Raw genomic sequence first — 19,503 nt, 5'->3', positions numbered from 1 at the left:
TAAAATAAGAAAGGGCCCTTGGAAATTAAAACTGAGATCCTAGCAGGTGGGAAGACAAATTTGAGAAATATAACTGGAGAAAGTAAAATAAAAAGATAAGCTGATGAAAAATAGAGGAAAAAAGAGAAGAAAGCTAGAGGATTAGGAATCTATATCAACTGAACAGGTGATCCAAAACTAGAGAATAAAGAAAAAGTGGACAGATAATTACTATAAAAAACCCAAGAAAATTTCTTAGAACTAGATGATATAAGTCTTCAAGTTAAAAGGTGCCGTTAAATGCATATCAAAGTGGTTGGAGGAAAATACCTGGAGAGAGAGAGAGACAAACACATAAACATAACCATGAAACAAGGAAGTACTGAGGATGGAAATGTATTCCATGTATGTATAATTATGTCAGGATGATATTATGTATAACTATAATAAAAACATTTTAAGAGAAAATCCTATTTTCTAAATTTTTTAGAATTTTTTTAAAAATTGTTTTTTAAAAATCCTAAAAATTTCCTAGAGAGAAAAAAGGATCACAGACAAAGGATCAGAAATCAGAAGAGCATCAAACTTCTTCATAGCAATAAAGGAATCCAGAGACAATGTAGCAATACTTTCAAAATCTGGAAGGACAATTATTTTCAAGAATTCTCAGTGGTACATGTCTCTAATCCCAGTGCCTTGGGAGGCTAAGGCAGGAGGATCCAAGTTCAAGGCCAGCCTTAGCAATTTAGTCAGACCCATAGCGGCTTAGTAAGACTCTCAGCAACTTAGTGGGCCCTATCTCAATTAAAACCGGACTGGAGATACAGCTCAGTGGTAAAGCTCCCCTGGGTTCAATCCCCAGCACCAAAAAAAAAAAAAAAATCTATATCTTAGTATATTAATTTCATATAGCTATTGTAACAAACTACTGAAAAACTGCAAGCATGGTGGCTTTTTTTTTCCCCCAAGTCCTGGGGATTGAACCCAGGGCCTCACGTATGCTAGGATCCTAGGTGAGTGCTCTACCACTGAGTTACATTCCCAGTCCCAATTCTGTTGCTTTTGAAAAAACAAAAATTATGGTTTTGCAATACAGCAATCAGAAATGCAAAATGGGTTTCACTGAGCCCAAACCCAGGAATCAGCAGAACCATGTTGCCTGTGGAGGCTAAAGGAGAGAATCTGCTTTCTTGCTCATTTCTTCTTCTAGAAATTATCAACATTCCTTGAGCCCTTCTTGCATCTTCAAAGCCAATCACTCCAACCTTTGCTTCCACTGCCATGGCTCCTCACTCCAACTCTGATCCTCCTGCCTCCCTCTAGTAAGGATTGGTGATTACATTGAGCCCAGCCAGACAATCGAGGATGATCTTCTCATCTCGAGATACTTAATCACATCTGCAAAGTGCCTTTTGCCGTTTAAAGTAGCATATTCACAGTTCCAGGATTAGACATAGATGTCTTTGGGGAACCATTATCAATCTCTGTATCGAGTGAATAGAGATATTTTCAACATACAAAGCCTGGAAAATTTACCTTCCATACACCCTTTCTTAGGAAGTTATTGGAGGATATGTTTCATCAGAGTAAGAAGGAGAGAAGAGAGGGGGATGAAGAGAGAGAGGCTCTATGTGACGAAGCAGAGAGTCAGAGAGAGTTTGGGGGATGGTGGGAAGCAGCTGGGCAATAGCTGGGCTGCAAGTCCAGAAAACATGTGTTGGATATGAGAACTTGGGGTGGGGTGGGGATGGAACTGGTAGGTTCTTAAAGAGCATGATGAGAAACTGTGAGAAAAAGACACTTCAAAAACTAAGCAAATGAAAATGAAAAAAAAAAACTAAGCAAATGGAAAAAGAAATGGATTTTTTTTTCTTTTTTGTGGTGCTGGGTATCAAATCCAGGGTCTTGCAAATGCTGGGCAAGTACCCTACCATTGAGCTGCATCCCTAGCCCAGGAGTGGACTAGTAACTTCAAACAAAACAAAAATGTTTACAAGGGGCTGGGGCTGGGGCTCAGAGGAAGAGCGCTTGCCCAGCATGCATGGGGCACTGGGTTGGATCCTCACCGGCACATGAAAATAAAATAAAGGTATTGTGTCCACCTACAACTAAAAAATAAATTATAAAAAAAAACTTTACAAGGAAGGAAATATATTGTATTATTTGGCTCCACAGGAAATACTATATTTACGAACATGATCATGTAAACTCAACAGAGATTCAGCAAAAAGTTTACAATAACATTATGTTAAGAGACAACAGAGAAGACTGAGGTTGTGGCTCAGTGGTAGAGCACTTGCCTAGCACGTGTGAGGTACTAAGTTATTGAAAAAATAAACAAAGTTTAAAAAAAGAGAGACATTGGGGAGTGTATGGTAAGGGAGTTAGGTATAAATGCTAAGTTCTTATCTGAAATAAACATATTATATCTAATATTGAGAAATCAAGAAATAGCATAAGTATTTATAGAAATATAGAGATAAGCTGAGCCCAGTGGCCTGTTGACACATGAGAGGCTGAGGCAGAATTGCAAGTTCAAAGCAAGTCTCAGCAACCTAGCAAGGCCCTAATCAATTTAGAAGACCCTGTCTCAAAGTAAAAAATTTAAAAAGGGCTGGGGATGTGGTTCAGTTGTTAAGCGCCCCTGGGTTCAATCCCTGACACGGGGGGGGGAGGAAGAGAGAGAGAGAAGAAAGAAATATAGAGATAAAATAGAAAAAAAGAAGTTGAAAATAGTGGCCTCTGGTGAGCAAAACTGAAGGACAGAGGGAGTGAGGAGGAATTTTTGTTTTTCATAATTCTATTTGACTTTTTGTTAACTATTTGCATGTCTTTGATAAAAAAATGAATTTTAATTTTTAAAAGTAAACATGATAATTTGAAAGACAATATAAAGAGACAGTTCACAAAAGAAGAACTTCAGATCACCCTGAAACACATGACCTTATTAAAATAAGAGATATGCAAAAATAAAACTAAATTGAGATATTCTTTTTCATCTATCAACTGGCAAAAATTCAACGGTTTAACAGAAAGACAAATACCATGTGATCTCATTTAAATGTGGAACCTAAGACGATTGAACTAATAGAAGCAGAAAATAGAATGATGGGTGGCAGAGCTGGGGCTGAAGAACTTGGGATGATGATAACCAAAAGGTACAAAACCTCAGTTCAATGTTCTCATTGCAAAAGATGTTAAATGTTGAGGTGATGATGGGTTGATTGGCTTGATTTGGTCATTCCTCATTGTATTAAAAAACCATAGCATCTCTTATATCCTGTAAATATATTCAGCTCTAAGTTGTTGGTGTATAATACAAAAGCTCAATAGTTTGATACTACTCTATTTTGATAAAATCATGGAGAATATAAAGTGATTCAACCTGTCTCCGACAGAAGTTGACCAAATCTCTTACGACTGCAGATGCATTAACTTAGCAACCATTTTCCAGAAGTGCATCCCCAGATACACTTGCACGCATATGAAATGGCACATGCATAAGAGTATTCGTTACAACATTGTCCACAGCAGCAAGAGATTCCAAACCAAATATCTGTCGGTGCAGGACTGGTTAAGTAAACTATAGTCAGCCATTTAGAGCAAAGTGTTTATTTTCTCAATGAAATAAAGGGGGAAAAGCCTATATAATTTTACAGCCAGCTTCCAAACCCTCCCAAAGCCCAGAAGGCTGTGTGGGGAGCCTCTTTGGCCTTCTTAAGTCTGAATATAAGAAGAACCCAGCTACAGATGATTTTCAAAACCTTAGAAACAGCAGGAGAGGCAGGGAGGCAGTGTCAGACTCAATCTCAGTCTTCGTTCCAAAGCTTAACTTGGCTACTTTCTTATTAAGCTCCTCCTCTGTAAGATGGGGATGAAATCCCTACCTTGCTGCATTGTTGTTCCCATTAAATGGGTTAGTGTATGTGACACTGGTGGCACAGGGCTGGCCCACACAAAAGGTTCAACAAAAAGAAGCCATTACTAATAGTAGTACTGAAAAAAGAATCCTGTCTCCATATCTGTTCATTACAGAAGAAAAGCCACATTGGAAATCCCTAGATACAGATCTAAAGTCACTGCTCTGAAGATTAGAAGGCCTTTCCCCTCATGACCAGACAGTTTGGGAAAAAACTCTGCATACATGGAGAGACAAGTTCATCCCTGTGTGCCTCCAACTTCTCATTGCCACCACCTCCTCTGAGGACTGGCAGAGACTTGCCCTAAGTGTCCTCGATCAACAGGGCTGGAAGGATCTGAGCCCAGACACCTTCTGTTTAGCAGAATAAAACCCAAGGACTAGAAGAGAGCAGTGATGTGCCGAGGACACACAGCCAGTGGTCCTGTCCCATAGGCTGAGCCATTAACAAAATTACTAACCAGGTATACATTTTATTTTAGCATTTTCCCAGTGACTCAAAACAGAAAGAATGACTCTAAAACAAGTACCCAGGGCATTGAGCAAAATTAGCTTTCATTCACCCCCAGAAGGTCTGTGATCAATTGTGAAAGCAAGTGATTGATACTATTGGACTATCTATGTCCACGCATTTTTATGGCTATGACTGCACTCTACTTTCTAGGCTGTGAAAAGAAGCCCAAAACTTGCATTGCATTAAAAACCAGGACCTCTAAAATGTACAGATTCCCTGCTGCAATAATGACCAGATATAAAATGTTGGGTTTCTATTTCCTCATCTGTAAAAGGGGACATCAGTTATCTCTATCATACCACTACAAAAATAAAATCAGATAACTATATCTACCGGGTGTATAATAGGCACGAATTTCCACAAACTCAAGATTATCTCCTTACCTTATCAACATAGGGGAGCTACTCCATCCCACAATAACCAGCCAACCCTGCTCTTTGAATTCCAGAGAGACATTTTTTTCCCCTAAGTACCTCAAAAAAATAAAAACATAAAATGCCTTCCAGGATACTTGATTTCCTCAGCCAGAACGGAGAGTTAAAAAGAATCTTGATAAGAAAAATGATAAAGGTATTTCTTTTTCACATTCCCAAAATACCTTCTGCATTCACACTGTCTTCATGGACTGGTTCCCTGCCTGAGTCCCTGTTCACGTGGACAATGCTGGATCCAGATGTGATCACTGGGTTCTTGATTCTCCCACTTTCCTACTGCAGGGATTTGCTCATGGTAAACCCTCAAAAAGTAATTCTTAGTGGAACAAAGCAGAATGGGGTGAAGAATTTCAATGAAGATATATGAGAGTCCACCACATGCCAGGCACTCTGTCAGACCCTTTTCACCCTCGTGTTTAATTATTGCAAGAATCCTGAGAGGTAATCATCACTGTCCTCATCTGACAGGTAAAATTCAGAACATTAAGAGACTCCCCTCCGTCCAGTCGTATGGTCAAAAGGAGACCAAATGGGATGGAACCCAGGTCTCCTGACGCCAGGTCCTCCCACTGTGGAGGCCACAGATCTGTTGGAACCAGAGCCTTTTGCATCTAAATTTCCCACCACCTCCCGCACACACCCAAAGGCCCTTAACTCGCTAACTTCAAAAGAGGGGCCACATCCTTTTCTCTATTTCTGTTGATGAATAAAGACATCATTATTTTTCCAACATGTTAGTCAGAACAAAGACAGGGTAAAAAATCCCCATGACTTAAGTCATATCCCATCCTCTGGAACAAGGACATACATATACACAGAAAGTTCACCGTTATTTATAAACATTGCTTTTAAATGATGCCAGTCTCTCTCAAAATGTGGCCTACATCCTAAAATCTAAAGTTCAATACCTCCCTTTCTTGTACTTTTACGTATACACACAAACCTCAATAGATGTATATAAACCATAAATGTGAAAGCAAACTAGCTAGCTTGGGCTTTCACATCAACACTGATTTTCTTTGCAACCTGCACCCAGATTGGCTCTGGTTCCAGGCGCGCTGACCTGAAGTAGTTGCTGGCCGCAGCAAGCACCACGCGGTGGCAGGAGAATTCCTGAATGTCCACACACAAGATGACATCTGTCAGAGCGTTTTCCACTCGGAGGGTCTCCAGGCCGCTCTGAAGAATTAAGGACAGTCCTGAGTCGTCAAATTTCACCTTCTCCCCATTTAAGATTTCTACCAATTCTCCACTTTTCTGGGAGGGCTCTTCTGTAGAGGGTGCCAGGGGCCCTTCCAAACTCTTCTCTACCACATCGCCCATGGTCCAGGATCCCCTTTGTCCCGCCATGGACATCCTGACTGAAGGAGCGCCCAAGTTTCAGGCAGGTCACATTGCAGAAGCTGAGCGGATTTCCTGTGCAGGGCCCTCCACTTATCACCAGCTGTCACACGCACATAACAGGAAGTCTCGCACTTTCTCATCCTGTTACTACAAACGCCAGCAACTCCCTATTCTTCTTCTTTCTGTGAATTATCACAGACTTAGAAATTACTTAGAGTGGGCGTGTAGGAGGGAACTCTAGGGGAGAAGGGGTGGCTTCTCAGAGTCTCCCACTCTTCAGAAGTGGTTATTTTGGTTCATCTCCCACCTCACATCCGTGAGCAGGAAGCTCTGGTTATTTACATTTGTATTCAGTGTGCTTTGAGAAATCCCACCTATCTCTAACATTCCTGATGCTGCTGGCCCTACACATCTTGGGTCTTCACCTTCCTCCCTGCTCAAGGAAAAACGTCATTAATGTCTCCCACCCAAAACACATGTCTATTGTTTTGAATATACTTCTATAGGAAGAAAAGAAATCATTTCCAGAAACTCCATCCCCAGGGTCTTCTCTTAGAAAACCAGTTAGGGTAGTTTGACACCTGATGACCCTAACAAGTCTTAAATTGGCCCCATCTCACAAAACAGCAATAGACCATGTCTCTAAAGGTCATAAAGTATGTTTGTTATCTCTGTAGGTCTCTATTACTTAGCAATAGCTATCATTTGAAATACCACTATATCCTAGGGAATTTATAGGACTAAGTGTATCTTAACCCATATAGTAATTCAGTGGGGCAGATATGAATTTCCTCTTTTTATAACTAAGGAAACTGAAGCTTAGATCAAATGAGTGTCAGGGTTCAAACACTCCTGTTTGGCTCCAATGCCTCTGTTTCCTACACCACCATTAGCTACCAGGGCTGAAATATCCTGTTGGCCCTGACTCCTCTGTCTCCCATAGATGGAACTTTAGGGCTTGCCATGGCTGCAACAGTCCACAGCACCTCAACAAAGTTCTACTCCTGCTTTCATCCACCCTCAGGCAGTTGGGAATATTGCCAGTCCTCCTGATGGATAAGAGTCCATCCCTTCCCACAGTCAGAGGTATTCAAAGTCCTCTCCAGGAGGTCCAGTTCTGCCTTGCTCTCTTTTATGGATCCCTGCTCCTAACATCAGGGTCTTGATATTCTTCCAAACTTTATTCTTTATCCTAAGTTCTCTCAATGAAGATGCTTTGGGCTTCAGTAACAAAATAGCCTATCAAAAGAGGTTTAAATACTAGGAATTTCATAGTAAAAGAAGGCAAAAGCAATGATTCCCAAGTTTGATTCAGCATCTCAGTGCAAAAGGACACAGGATTTTTCCATCTTTCTACTTCCTTACTCTCATCCTATGAAGATGTCCCCTTAGTGTCACATAATAGTTTCCACAGTGCCAAACATCATGTCTTCACAAAATCCCAATCCAAAATCAGGAGGAAAAATCAGGCAGGCCTTGTCTCCTCCATCTCTTTTTACCAAAGGAAAAGATTTCTTAAGATCCCCATCAGACTTCTGGACCACTTGGCCACTCCAAATCAATCTTAGGAAATACAGAAGGATTATGGCTATTGGGAGGGACTAGATATTATTCATCTCCTGGTACTAGACCACATTTTCCAAGATTGAGGAACAACCATCTGATAGCTGAACAAAATCAGATCCCAATAACACAGAGGGGGAAGGAGCCACCCCCTGTGCCTCCACAGGGCACACACAACCCTCTCTTGTCCTCTGGGTCTTGACTAGGAGACTCGACTTCCACCTACCTGATTTTAATTCCATCCTCCAGGAAGGGTGAGGACAGCACACAACCCATCCCTCTCATGCCTTATCTCTTGGAACCTCTCAAATTATAAACAACATTGGCCACACTCAGCTCCACCCACCTCAAATAAAGAATAAACTCGATTCCTCATTCATGACAGAGCTGTTTACCAAATTCCCTTATTATTTTTTATGTTCCCTCCTCCAACATGAGCAGATTCTGTTTCCTTCCACTCCCCTTCCATTTTCCTCTAGGAAAGCACATACAGAGATATACTAAGGGCATGATTATATCTATGATCAGATCAATGGTAAAAAATAAATTAAAAATAAAACACAATCAGTTTGGCACCTATGTCAACGTGGATATACTCTGAGATTCAGCATGACCTGGTAAATGTTCTTCATGGGTACAAATTCTGTCCTGTGGAAATTTTACTTCCCTACAGGGCAACAAAACACACAAGCTATTGGCAAAAGCTTTACTAGTGAGAAAATAATTGTATTTTGCTAGGCTAGTTGGCTCTATAATCTCACATAAAATAGGTTCTGTTCCCACAGAAGTGGGATGCTTCAAAGAAAAATCTTTATCCCAAAGCCATGATTGCATATTCTGACTCTAGTCAGTTGTCTCCTTTAACACAAATTATAGTGATAAAAGAAAGTTTTAAGTCAGGTACAGAGGAAGAGTCATTGTCTTCCCACGTTAATTTATTGCTGCTAAGGCTATCATTCATGGACATTAACTATGTTCCAGGGACTGTAATAAGCACTTTTTATGGTTTTGCTATGAGCCTTCCCCTGTGTTTCTGCAGGAATATTCAGAGGTAAAATGATTGAATTATGAGAGCTGTATCTTAATCAGTCCATCCTAGTTTGAATGGACTGAGTGATCACTGTTGGCAGATGGGGCATGGCTGGAGGAGGTGGGTCACTGGGAGAATGCCTTTGAAGACCCTGAGGATGGACTGACTCTCTCTCTCTCTCTCTCTCTCTCTTTCTCTCTCTCCTCCCCTCCTCCTGACCAACCCATGAGCTGAGCAGCTTCTTTCTTCCTCTGGGCCTTTATCCCATGATATTCTGCCTTACCTTGAGCCCCAGCAATGGAGTCAGCTGTCTATGAACTGAGACCCTGAAACCATGAGGCCCAAATAAACTTTTCTTCCTGAAATTTGTTCTTGTTCTTTGGTCACAGCACTGAAAAGTTAGCTAAAACACACTTTATGAACTTTAATGTACTCAATCTTCCCACTAAACCAGTGCAGTTCAGTACTCTATTCTCCATTTAAAAGTCATGAAAGTGAATAAGGTCACACAAAAGCACCCACCATGGTGCCATGCCGTATCCCCTCTGCCCATCCTGAAGGTCACCCCAAAAAATTCACCCCCACACACATACAAAGCATCACTCTGCCTCATCTACGAGTGCATGCCAGCTCACCAGAAATGCTTAGAGAGTTACAACTCCCAAGAATGACCTTCAACCAAGGGCCAGGATTGTGTAGACAGATACATTCCCTCCTTTGTCCCTTGGTGGTTCAATACTGAAGTATATTCTACACCATCTCTCAGAGTATCCCCAGAGCATTGAACTCTAATTGTCCATGGTGTAACTCACTCATCCTCTAAGGGTTTTCCTCTGTCTCATCTATCCCCACCTTGTCACCATGTTATGGTTTAGATATGAAGTGTCCCCCAAAAGTTCATGTGTGACACAATATCTAAGAGAGACTCTCATAACACCCTTTATCTGATGCCCTCTATCCGACCTGGAAACTGAGCCTGCCTATGTGTGTCAAAGTGATTTAGATTCACCAGACAAGTATAGGATATCTTGTTCTTACTTTCTCAAAGAACAAAGTTTTTGATGTTCTGTGGTAGTTAGAAAACAGTTTTTTGAATGTCCTTATGTACTTCATAGTTGACAGGGGTCATTTGGAGAAATCAATATTTACCTAATTATTATAGCACAAAGCCAAGTGATAACTTGACTCCTCATTTGTGCTTCACCTGGCTGGTCATGCTAGGTAACCTCACCAGTTCCATGGCTTTAAATGCCACCTATATGTTGACTGTGCCCAAACTTGTTCCTTGACCTTGGCGGCTCCCTGAATTCCATACTTATATACCCAACTGCCTCCTTAACAGCTATACTTGAGGTGTAACAGTTGGGGCATCCTCCAACTAAATATATCCCAAGCTAAAATCTTAAAGGAATACGCTAAATGTATCACTTTACCAGGCTGACTTTGAACTGAAACACATGAAAAAGAAAATTGGAGTGGTTGACAAAGCTCAATTTCTTGACCTTAGTGGTGTTTACAAGCATGTGCGTGTGTTATGATAATCCACAAAGCTATTTATTTGTTTGGGCCATTTTCTACATCTATTTTATTTGACAATAAAAGGATAACAACAACAATAATAATAATAGTCAATATTTATTGAAAACCTACCAGATGCAAGTGCTTAACCAACCACTACCTATTTTTTATTTTTTTTATTTGTTCTTTTTCGATATACATGACAGTAAAGTGTATTTTGACATATTATACCTACATGGATTATAACTTCCCATTCTTGTCATTGTACATGATGCGGAATTTCACTGGTCATGTGTTCATATATGAACATAGGGAATTTAAGTCTATCTTTCCTATTCTCATCCCACCTCCCTTCCCTTCATTCCCCTTTGTCTAATCCAATGAACTTCTATTCTTTCACTCTCCACTCTCCCTTGCTGTAGGTTAGCATCCACATATCAGAGAGAACATTTGGCCTTTGTTTTTTGCAATTGGCTTATTTCACTTAGCAAATAGTCTCCAATTACATCCATTTACCATCAAATGCCATAATTTCATTCTTCTTTATGGCTGAGTAATATTCCATTGCATATATGTACCACATTTTCTTTATCTATTCATCTGTTGAAGGGCACCTACCAACTACTACCTGTATGAATGATTGCAATAATACTTCAAAGTAGGTAGTGTTGTTCCTCAAATTAAAAATATAGAAACTGAGGCTTATAGAGGACTCATGGCTGTGAGGTCACACGGATCCCAGTGCATCTCTTCTCTCACTCAGTTCTTTGATCTTAGGAGACAGAGTTAAGATTTAACCCTACTTTCCAACCCAACAGATGATGTGGAACTGCCACTAAAATTCCCTTAAAATAGAGACATACATAAGAACTCTTACAAGGAAGACCATCACCCCCAAGGTTGAATCCTTAGATTCAACAGAAAATGCAAAGGCCCAAGATCCAGGATAAGGAAAAAATTCCTCTTGACCACTAAAGACTGGCCTTCACTGGCAGGCAACTAGAAAACAGACACACTTTGTCTGACAACGATTTTCAAAAGGAATACACTGTTCATCTAGTATTGATATTTTGTGGTAGTGCTAAGAGAAGGAAGAAGGCTTATACCACTCCTAAGAATAAGCATGAGACAAAGAAGGCTGAGCTCGCTGTGCTTCAGATGAATGTGCCCTGGAGTCTCATGGCAGCCACTTTAACGGACTTTTTATGGCAAGTGTTGTTTCAACAAACCAAAGACAAGTGATTGTATATGAATTCATAAAAGACATACTCTAACATCAAAGAAGATTCAAACCTCATTTGTTCACTCCAAAACCAGGGCATTCTTCTGCTATGATTTTGCAACTACATAGTTTATCTCTAAATATGCTCCATTTTTCTGCCTTGGACCTATGTTTATTCCTTTTGCTTAGAGTCTCAGTCTCCTTTACTGCCTGAAGAAATACTGTGAATTCAGATTGCAAAACAATGCATAGATTTAATAATATTCTTATAAAATTCAAACCAAAAAAAACATGTATGTTCTAGATGAAGGCTGCCAAACCATAGCACCACTAACACTCAGGTCTGCATAATTCTGTGTTGTGGGTAGCCATCCTGTGTATTATAGAATGTTTAGCAGCAGCCCTGGCTGCTACTACCCACTGGATATGTCCTCTCTCAGTTGTGACAATCAAAAATGTCTCCTGTAATTGCCAAATGTCCCTTAAGTGACAAATCCCGCCCCCCCCCCCCAGTTGAGAACCTTGGTCCTAGATACATACTTATCAAAACTGTCAACGTTAGGGATGTAGCTTCATAGAAGAGCATGTAGATCTGTCAGAAGTTCCACAGATGCTTAATAAAAGGGAAAAGGAGGACTCCAGTATGAAATTTGAAAGACCAGCAAGTGGAAGAAACTAGAAGATGCCTCCAATGGACCAAATAAGAGCCCATAGGAAGGAGTTGTAGGCAAGTCACCTGCAGACCACATTTAAGAAAGATTCTTAAATCCTTAGAGCTTTCCTGGGCTAGCCTACAATTATCTCAAACAACGCATCACAAAACAATGCCAGAATAGCCGATGGTGCACATCTGTAATCCCAGCTACTTGGGAGGCTGAGTCAGGAGGATTGCAAGTTTGAAGGCAGCTTGGGCAACTTAGGGAGACCCTATCTCAAAATAGAACAAAGAGGGCCACAGCACTTACCTAGCATGTGATAGACCCTGGGTTCAATCCCTAATACTTAAAAAATAAAATAAAAAGTCAATTATTTACCCAATGGCTAATTAGTAGCTGAAATGAGACTGTAGCTCAAGACTTGCAGCTCCTAAATTGGTTTCTTATCCACCCTCTACTGAAGCACCATATTTGGGACTTGTGTGTATTCACTTTTCAGTGTAAGGTAACTGGAATATCCACCCAGGCCTCAAACAAGAGCAGTGTTACCTCCCAGATTGTGGCCTCACTCTGGCTCCAATTACTACCTGAGGACCCAGAGGACAGAGAAGCTGCCCTTCTACCTTGGGCTAGGGCTCCCCTGTGCATCCTGAGCTCCCAGGGGAAGGGCCCCAGCCTCTCACATTCCCATCCTGCATCCTGGACTGGCCTCTCCTTCCTGCCTCACTCAAGGCTGCCCAGTGCTCCTAGGCTCCTGTCTATCAATGCCCAGCCCTGAGCCCCTTAGGCCAACCCCTCCTGCCAACCACATCCCATCATAATAATAACAAAAGATAAATAGCTCCATAAATAATAGTGAATAATAGTCCCTTAGGGACTGCCTTAGTCAGAAACAGGAAGTTGGGAAGTTGCTTGAGGAAGAGCTGAAGGCTGAAGCCCAGAACCAAAATCTAAGGGCAAAACTGGATTCAGATGTTCCATAACTTAATCCCAAGGGGATTATTTCTCTCTCTCTCTCTCTCTCTCTACTAGGGATTGAACCTAGGACCGTGCACATGTTAGCAAGTATTCTACTACTGAATCACATCCCAGAGGAGATTGTTTTTCTAAGATCTGTGTCAAGCCTTTATGTTCATGCACAGATTTCACACACAGTACACAGTTTCCATGGCATAACTTTTCACTTCTGGTCAACATAATAAAAGGCTTATTCTGTGTTCTGGGGTTGTGGCTCAGCGGTAGAGCACTTGCCTGGAATGTGTGAGACCCTGGGTTCGATCCTAAGCACCGCATATAAATAAATAAAAACTAAAAACTAAAAAAGAAAAAATGAAAGAAAAAAAGGCTTATTCTATATAAATTACAGCTTTTAAAAAACTTTCTATTCAGGGCCACATAACCTGGTCCCTAAACGTCACCCTGGAATGTCCTTTCAGGACCTGAATTTAGGAAAGCCAAATGCTCCCAAGACCCCCACCATGTGGTTCTGATCAACCTCTCCCTGAAACAATGTCCCACAAAATAAGAAGGGATTATTTCTTTTCTTTTTGGGGGAGGTACTGCAGATTGAACTCAGGGGCACTCAACCACTGAGCCACGTCCCCAGCCCTAATTTTTTGTATTTTGAGAAAAGATCTCATTAAGTTGCCTAGCACCTTACCATTGCTGAGGCTGGCTTTGAACTGGCAATCCTCTTGTCTCAGCCTCCCAAGATGCTGGGATTACAGGCATGCACCACCAAGCCCAGGTGGATTATTCCTTAATAAATCCACTTAAGGGTAGCTGTGAACCAAACCAAACCTGGCACAAGTCCGCAGATGATCCCAGAGGAAAAGAGGCAACTGATGACCTAGACTGACCCTCAGAAAAGGGTGAAATCAGGGAAATTTGTTCTTAATGCACCATTTCACATCCCACATATCATCCCATCCCACCCATCCCAAGAAATCCCACATTTCTTTTTTTAAATTTAACTTTTGCTATGGGTTTTCTGCTTATAAAGCAATAATAAAAGTACCTTGTTAAAAACTTGGAAAATTCGCCCACCAAGGTGGCACACACCTATAATCCCAGCAGTTTGGTAGGCTGAGGCAGGGGTATCACGAATTCAAAGCCAGCCTCAGCAACTTAGCAAGGCACTAAGCAACTTGGTGAGACTTTGTCTCAAAATGAAATATAAAAAGGACTCGGGATGTGGCTCAGTGGTTAAGTGCCCCTGGATTCAACAGAAGTTATTAAAAAAAAAAAAACTTGGAAAATTTAAAAAAGAATCAAAATTAACATGTAGTATACTGGGGGAGACTCACACCAACTTGAAAGAGTCTATGGTGTTTATTTCTTCCCAACTTTAAGTTCAGTGACATATTATGATTGAAACTGGCCATGACAGAAGTACTTACATAGACATTGGCAAGTGCTTTCTGTCTTCTTGAGAGCTGGCTGATAAACACTGACCATCATGCCATCATCCTGCCTCACCCTTCTGAGGTCCTCCTTGAATTTGAACGTTCCAGTTCAGTTAAGGCTCTCTTCTGGGATTTCAGAGAGATTCTGCCTAGCCCCCTATCTTAAGATATGTGTATGGAGTCTCATCCCTTATGTCCAAACGAGCTTCGCTGGAATGGAAGCAGAGCAGTACTGGACACTCCTCTGTCTCCCTGCACGCTGACCATCATAGCTCGTGCTGTCCTCCCCATCTAGAACTCAGTATGGATAGCACATTGGTTCCCTCCAGCTTCCATGCCTGCCCTAAGGGTAAATCCAATTTTCCCTTGAAGGGAATTTTTCAACAGATACTATTTTTTTTTGAAACATTTCACCCCATAGCCTACACTCTTCCTGTTTTGGCATTACATCCTAGTTCCCCTCTGGACCAGACTTACTCAGGTGGCAGCCCTTAGGGAGCTGGCCTTTAGGTTTGGGTCTTGTGAAAGAATGCTAACCTTGGGAAGAAGTAAGGAGAGCAAGGTCAGACTCCAGTTCTGGAGGAACAGTCAGAGGACCAAGGGATAGAGATAGGTGTAAGGTTGAAGCAAGGTCAGTTATTGATGGTTTTTTGATGTTTTTTTTTTTTTTTAGCACAGGTCAATGTTTCAGTTTCTACTCAGGTAAATTAAAGATAATAATAGTATCCACCCCACTATCTTGTAGAAAGGAAGAAATGAATTACCATATGCAAAGCCTCTAGAACAATGACAGGTGGCTGGTATATATTAAGGATTCTGCAAGAGTGAGTTATTATTATTCAAACCTTTCTGAAGAAGAGAAAGTATGTGCATTTCATTCTAAATCTGGCTGCTGGCCTCAGACCAAAAATTCTTTCAGTACAATAGTCTTTGTTAGTATCAATAGGCCATCTATCATCCACATGTTATCCTGGATCAGTTCCAGGTAGTCAAGGGAGCCGCATCCATAGACCATCTCCCCAGGGAAATAAACATTTCCTTCACCCCACCCTTTGCATCAGAAATATTATTCTAACCAGAGTCATAACAATTCACAGAAGAATTTGTCCTTCCCCAGGGAAATCTTCCCCAAAGTAACTCAGATTAAAAATGTAATTTAAAGGGCTAGGGACTGTAGCTCAGACGTAGAGTGCTTGCCTACCATGCATGAAATCTTGAGTTTAATTCCTAATACCAAACATACGCGCGTGCACACACACACACACACACACACAAAGCAACTTGAAAAAATGTTACAGATGATATAATAAAGAGCATCAATTATTGAGATGTTCCTGGGGTAAGTGTTCTATATGTGTCCTATCTCCTTTTATCCTGATAACTTGATAATATTGATTACTTTGCTGTTTTATACCTGTTACTGAAATCTCGGTCCTTGTCCCAGTTTCCAATCCAATAACGAGGACACCATTTTAAGAAAAAAGAAATTCTATTACTTTGCTAGCAAAGGAGAAACACAGGGAACTTCTGTCCCAGAAGCTGTGATTCTGCCCATCAAGGGGAACAGGGGACTTTTAAAGAGGTGATTCAAAGGCTATATTCCATGTGTTCTCTGTTCAGAGTTGTAACTCACTTGTTAATCTGGGAGACAGTCATTTCTGAGATCTTCTGGTGCCATCCCCAAGTATGAATTACTTTGTTCCTGTGGTGGGTGTGTGCTTTAAGGACAAATAACTTTTGCCCAGGATGGGGAAAAAAGGTAATCCTGTTTCCCCTGAGATTAGAGAAAGGGAAAGATTAAGGAGGAGGAGGGAGAGAGGAAGAAAAAAGAAAAGATGGACATTTTAAAAATAAGTCACAGTGGCTAAGCAGCAAGGGCTATATTCAAAGCATAAAGTAGACCACTGTTATATAACCAAGGAAACCAAGACGCAAAATTGAAGTTGGGCGCTTTGTCCCAAGTCACATAGGCTGTACTAGGTAAGTTGGTTATAGTATTTGACCTTTTTCTTCTTCTTCTTCTTCTTCTTCTTCTTCTTCTTCTTCTTCTTCTTCTTCTTCTTCCTTTCTTTATTTTTATTTTATTTATTTATTTATTTATTTATTTATTTGGTACTGGGATTGAACAGAAATGCTTTGCCATTGAGCTCCATCCCTAGCTCCTTTTTTTTTTTTTTAATCTTTTTTATTTTGACACAGGGTCTCACTAAGTTTCTTGGAGCCTCACTAAGTTGCTGAGACTGACCTGAAACTTGCGAGGTCTTTGGCTTTAGACTCCTGAATTCCTGGGATTGCAAGTGTGCACCACTATGCCCAGCTCCTTTGTTTTTAAAATATTTATAGTTGGACACAATACCTTTATTTTATTTATTTATTTTTATGTGATGCTGGGGATTGAATCCAGGAGCACTTAACCACTGATTCACATCTCAAGTCCTTTCTGTGTTTTGTTTTGGTTTGGTTTGGTTTTTCAGGAGATACCAGAGATTGAACTCAGGGGCACTCAACCACAGAGCCCCATCCACGACACTGTTTTGCAAAGGATAGAACTAGGGCCTTGCATGTGCTAGGTGAGCGCTCTACCCATGAGCCACAATCCCAGCCCCTCCCTTGCTCTATTCTAATGGAAAGTTGCCAGTCCATATCCTCTGTTGTGAAGGAAGTCATTTCTGATATCACACAACTCTTGTCGTTTCTCCTTGTTATTTGATCTAGAGAAGGTGCCATTATCCAAGACAGCCAAATCTAGAGACTAGTTCAAGGATGCGCACCTGGCGCACAAAGATTATATGAGACTATCGAAGTCCCTCTTTTTCTATAATTTGAAATAAGCACAGAAACCAGGCCCAGCGGCATACGCTTTTAATCCCAAGGGCTTGGGAGGCTGAAACAGGAGGATCACAAATTCAAAGCCAGCCTCATCAATTTAGCAAAGACCTAAGAAACTTATTGAAAATTATTTCAAAATAAAAAGGACTTAGAGCGGGGCGCAGTGGTGCACACCTGTAATCCCAGCAGCTGGGGAGGCTGAGGCAGGAGGGTCACAAGCTCAAAGCCAGCCTCAGCAAAAGTGAGGTACTAAGCAACTCAGTGAGACCTTGTCTCTAAATAAAATACAAAACAGGGTTGGGGGTGGGGCTCAGTGGTTGAGCACTCCTGAATTCAATCCCTGGTTTCTCCTGAAAAAAAAAAAAAAAACATAAAAGACTTAAGATGTGGCTCAGTGGTTAAGTGCTCCTGGGTTCAATCCCCAGTACTAAAGGAAGAAAAAAGAAAGAGAGAGAGAAAGGAAGAAAAGAAGGAAGGAATGAAGGGGTACAGAAGGAGTTTGTCATTTAGATTCTGACGTAGGTTCTAGGGACTCTCAGCACATAGAAGCCCATCTTTGGGGTATCTTTTCTGAAAGCCTGAGTCTAAAGAAAAAATAATAATAATTTTTAACAATGTCCCTATGCCTGTAGCAAGAGGGAGAGCTCTACTTCTCAGAACTGGAATTGGGGATGAGAACAGGAATGTTCCTACCAGGGGAAGAAAGCCAAATCAGTTTGATGCTAAATTGGCTTAGGCAACCCCATGTTTCTATGCAGATCTACCACCTTCCAAATTGGAACTTGGTGTCCTGAGCAGATCTATGCAACATGAGGGAGCCACTGTGAGCTATGGTCAGGTTCAAGATCCAAGTGTCTCCCTGATGATTGAGGTCTTCAAAAAACCCAATAAGCAGCAATCCTTTCCCTTTCATCCTGAAGATGCACCAATTGAAAAATGTAAATTTTTTAAAAAATAGTTAAGAGGTAAAGGCCAAATACTTTATTAACAGCTAAGTTGGAATGTCATACTGTATAATCAATAGATTATCCACTCAGTTATGGCAACAGTGGACTGGGTCTGGTCCATGCCTCCCACCTAATCCCCAGAATTGCAAGGTAGAAGGCATGTTAGAGCAGCCAGTCCCCAAAAGAAGAGGAGAGGAGCCTAGGCCATATATTCACAGTTTCTAGTTCCTAACTCATCCTTTTCCCTAAGGCAGAGTGAGGGAGTCATATGAGGATACAGAAAGGCAGAAGCAGAAGGCTAATGCAGAGAAACATGAGATGTGGGAGCCAGCTCCTACCATGAGTTCACGTATTTGGCATCCAGTTGATTAAGCAAGCTCCATACAAGGTACCATGCTGTCCCGTGTACCTTTGAGTGTGGTCCAAGTTTATTGTGTCTAGCAACAGATCAAGACTCAATGATTTTTAGCAGAAATTAAATGTATAAACAGAATATCAGGAGTATAATTCTTGTTCAGATTCTGGATTTTAAAAAGAAAAACAATGCTCATATTCATAGCAGCATCATTTACCATAACCCAAAAGTGAAAGCAATCCAAATGTCCATCAAAAAAATGAATGAATAAACAAAGTGTGGAAAATACATAGAATGGAATATTATTCCACCTTAAAAAAGGGAGAAAATTTTGACACACACCACACCATGGTAGAAGAAGACAATGCTGAGTGAAATAAGTCATCACAAAAAGGCACTGCGTGATTCTATTTATACAAGGTACCTAGAGTGGTCAATTCATAGAGATAGAAAGTATAATGGCACACATTAAAACTGCACTGAGATTCCATCTCACTCCAGTCATAATGGCAATCATCAAGAATACAGGAACAATAAATGTTGGTGAGGATGTGGGGAGAAAGGTACACTCACACATAGCTAGTGGGACTGCAAATTGGTGCAACCACTGAGGAAAGCAGTAAGGAGACTCCTCAGAGAACTTGGAATGGACCCTCCATTTGACCCAGATATCCCCATTCCTCAGTATATACTCAAAAGACTTGAAATCAGTGTGTTATAGTGATGCAGCCACATCAATGCTTATAGCAGCTCAATTCACAATAGCTAAGTTATGTAACCAACCTTGA

At 40.9% G+C, this 19,503-nt stretch overlaps 1 protein-coding gene across 2 annotated transcripts in view; it reads right to left on the bottom strand.

Annotated features, from left to right (window-relative positions):
• Klhl6 (kelch like family member 6) overlaps window positions 1-6,295 on the bottom strand; it is a 68,362-nt gene extending 62,067 nt beyond the window's left edge. For both annotated transcript variants that reach the window (XR_006855720.2, XM_046462602.2), the window contains exon 1: window positions 5,910-6,295. Coding sequence is in view for 1 of the 2 variants with exons in the window: in XM_046462602.2 (XP_046318558.1) it covers window positions 5,910-6,202 (293 nt within the window). In the remaining variant the exon portion in view is untranslated. The remainder of the gene's footprint in view (window positions 1-5,909) is intronic.
• Between the last annotated feature and the right edge of the window lie 13,208 nt (window positions 6,296-19,503).

Source organism: Marmota monax, unplaced genomic scaffold (assembly GCF_021218885.2).
Source record: "Marmota monax isolate L192 unplaced genomic scaffold, Marmota_monax_Labrador192_F-V1.1 WCK01_AAM20220418_F8-fsc00100, whole genome shotgun sequence".
NCBI classification, from domain to species: Eukaryota; Metazoa; Chordata; class Mammalia; order Rodentia; family Sciuridae; genus Marmota; species Marmota monax.
Note: the sequence above shows the minus strand (reverse complement) of the source record. Positions and strands in the feature narration are given on the sequence as shown.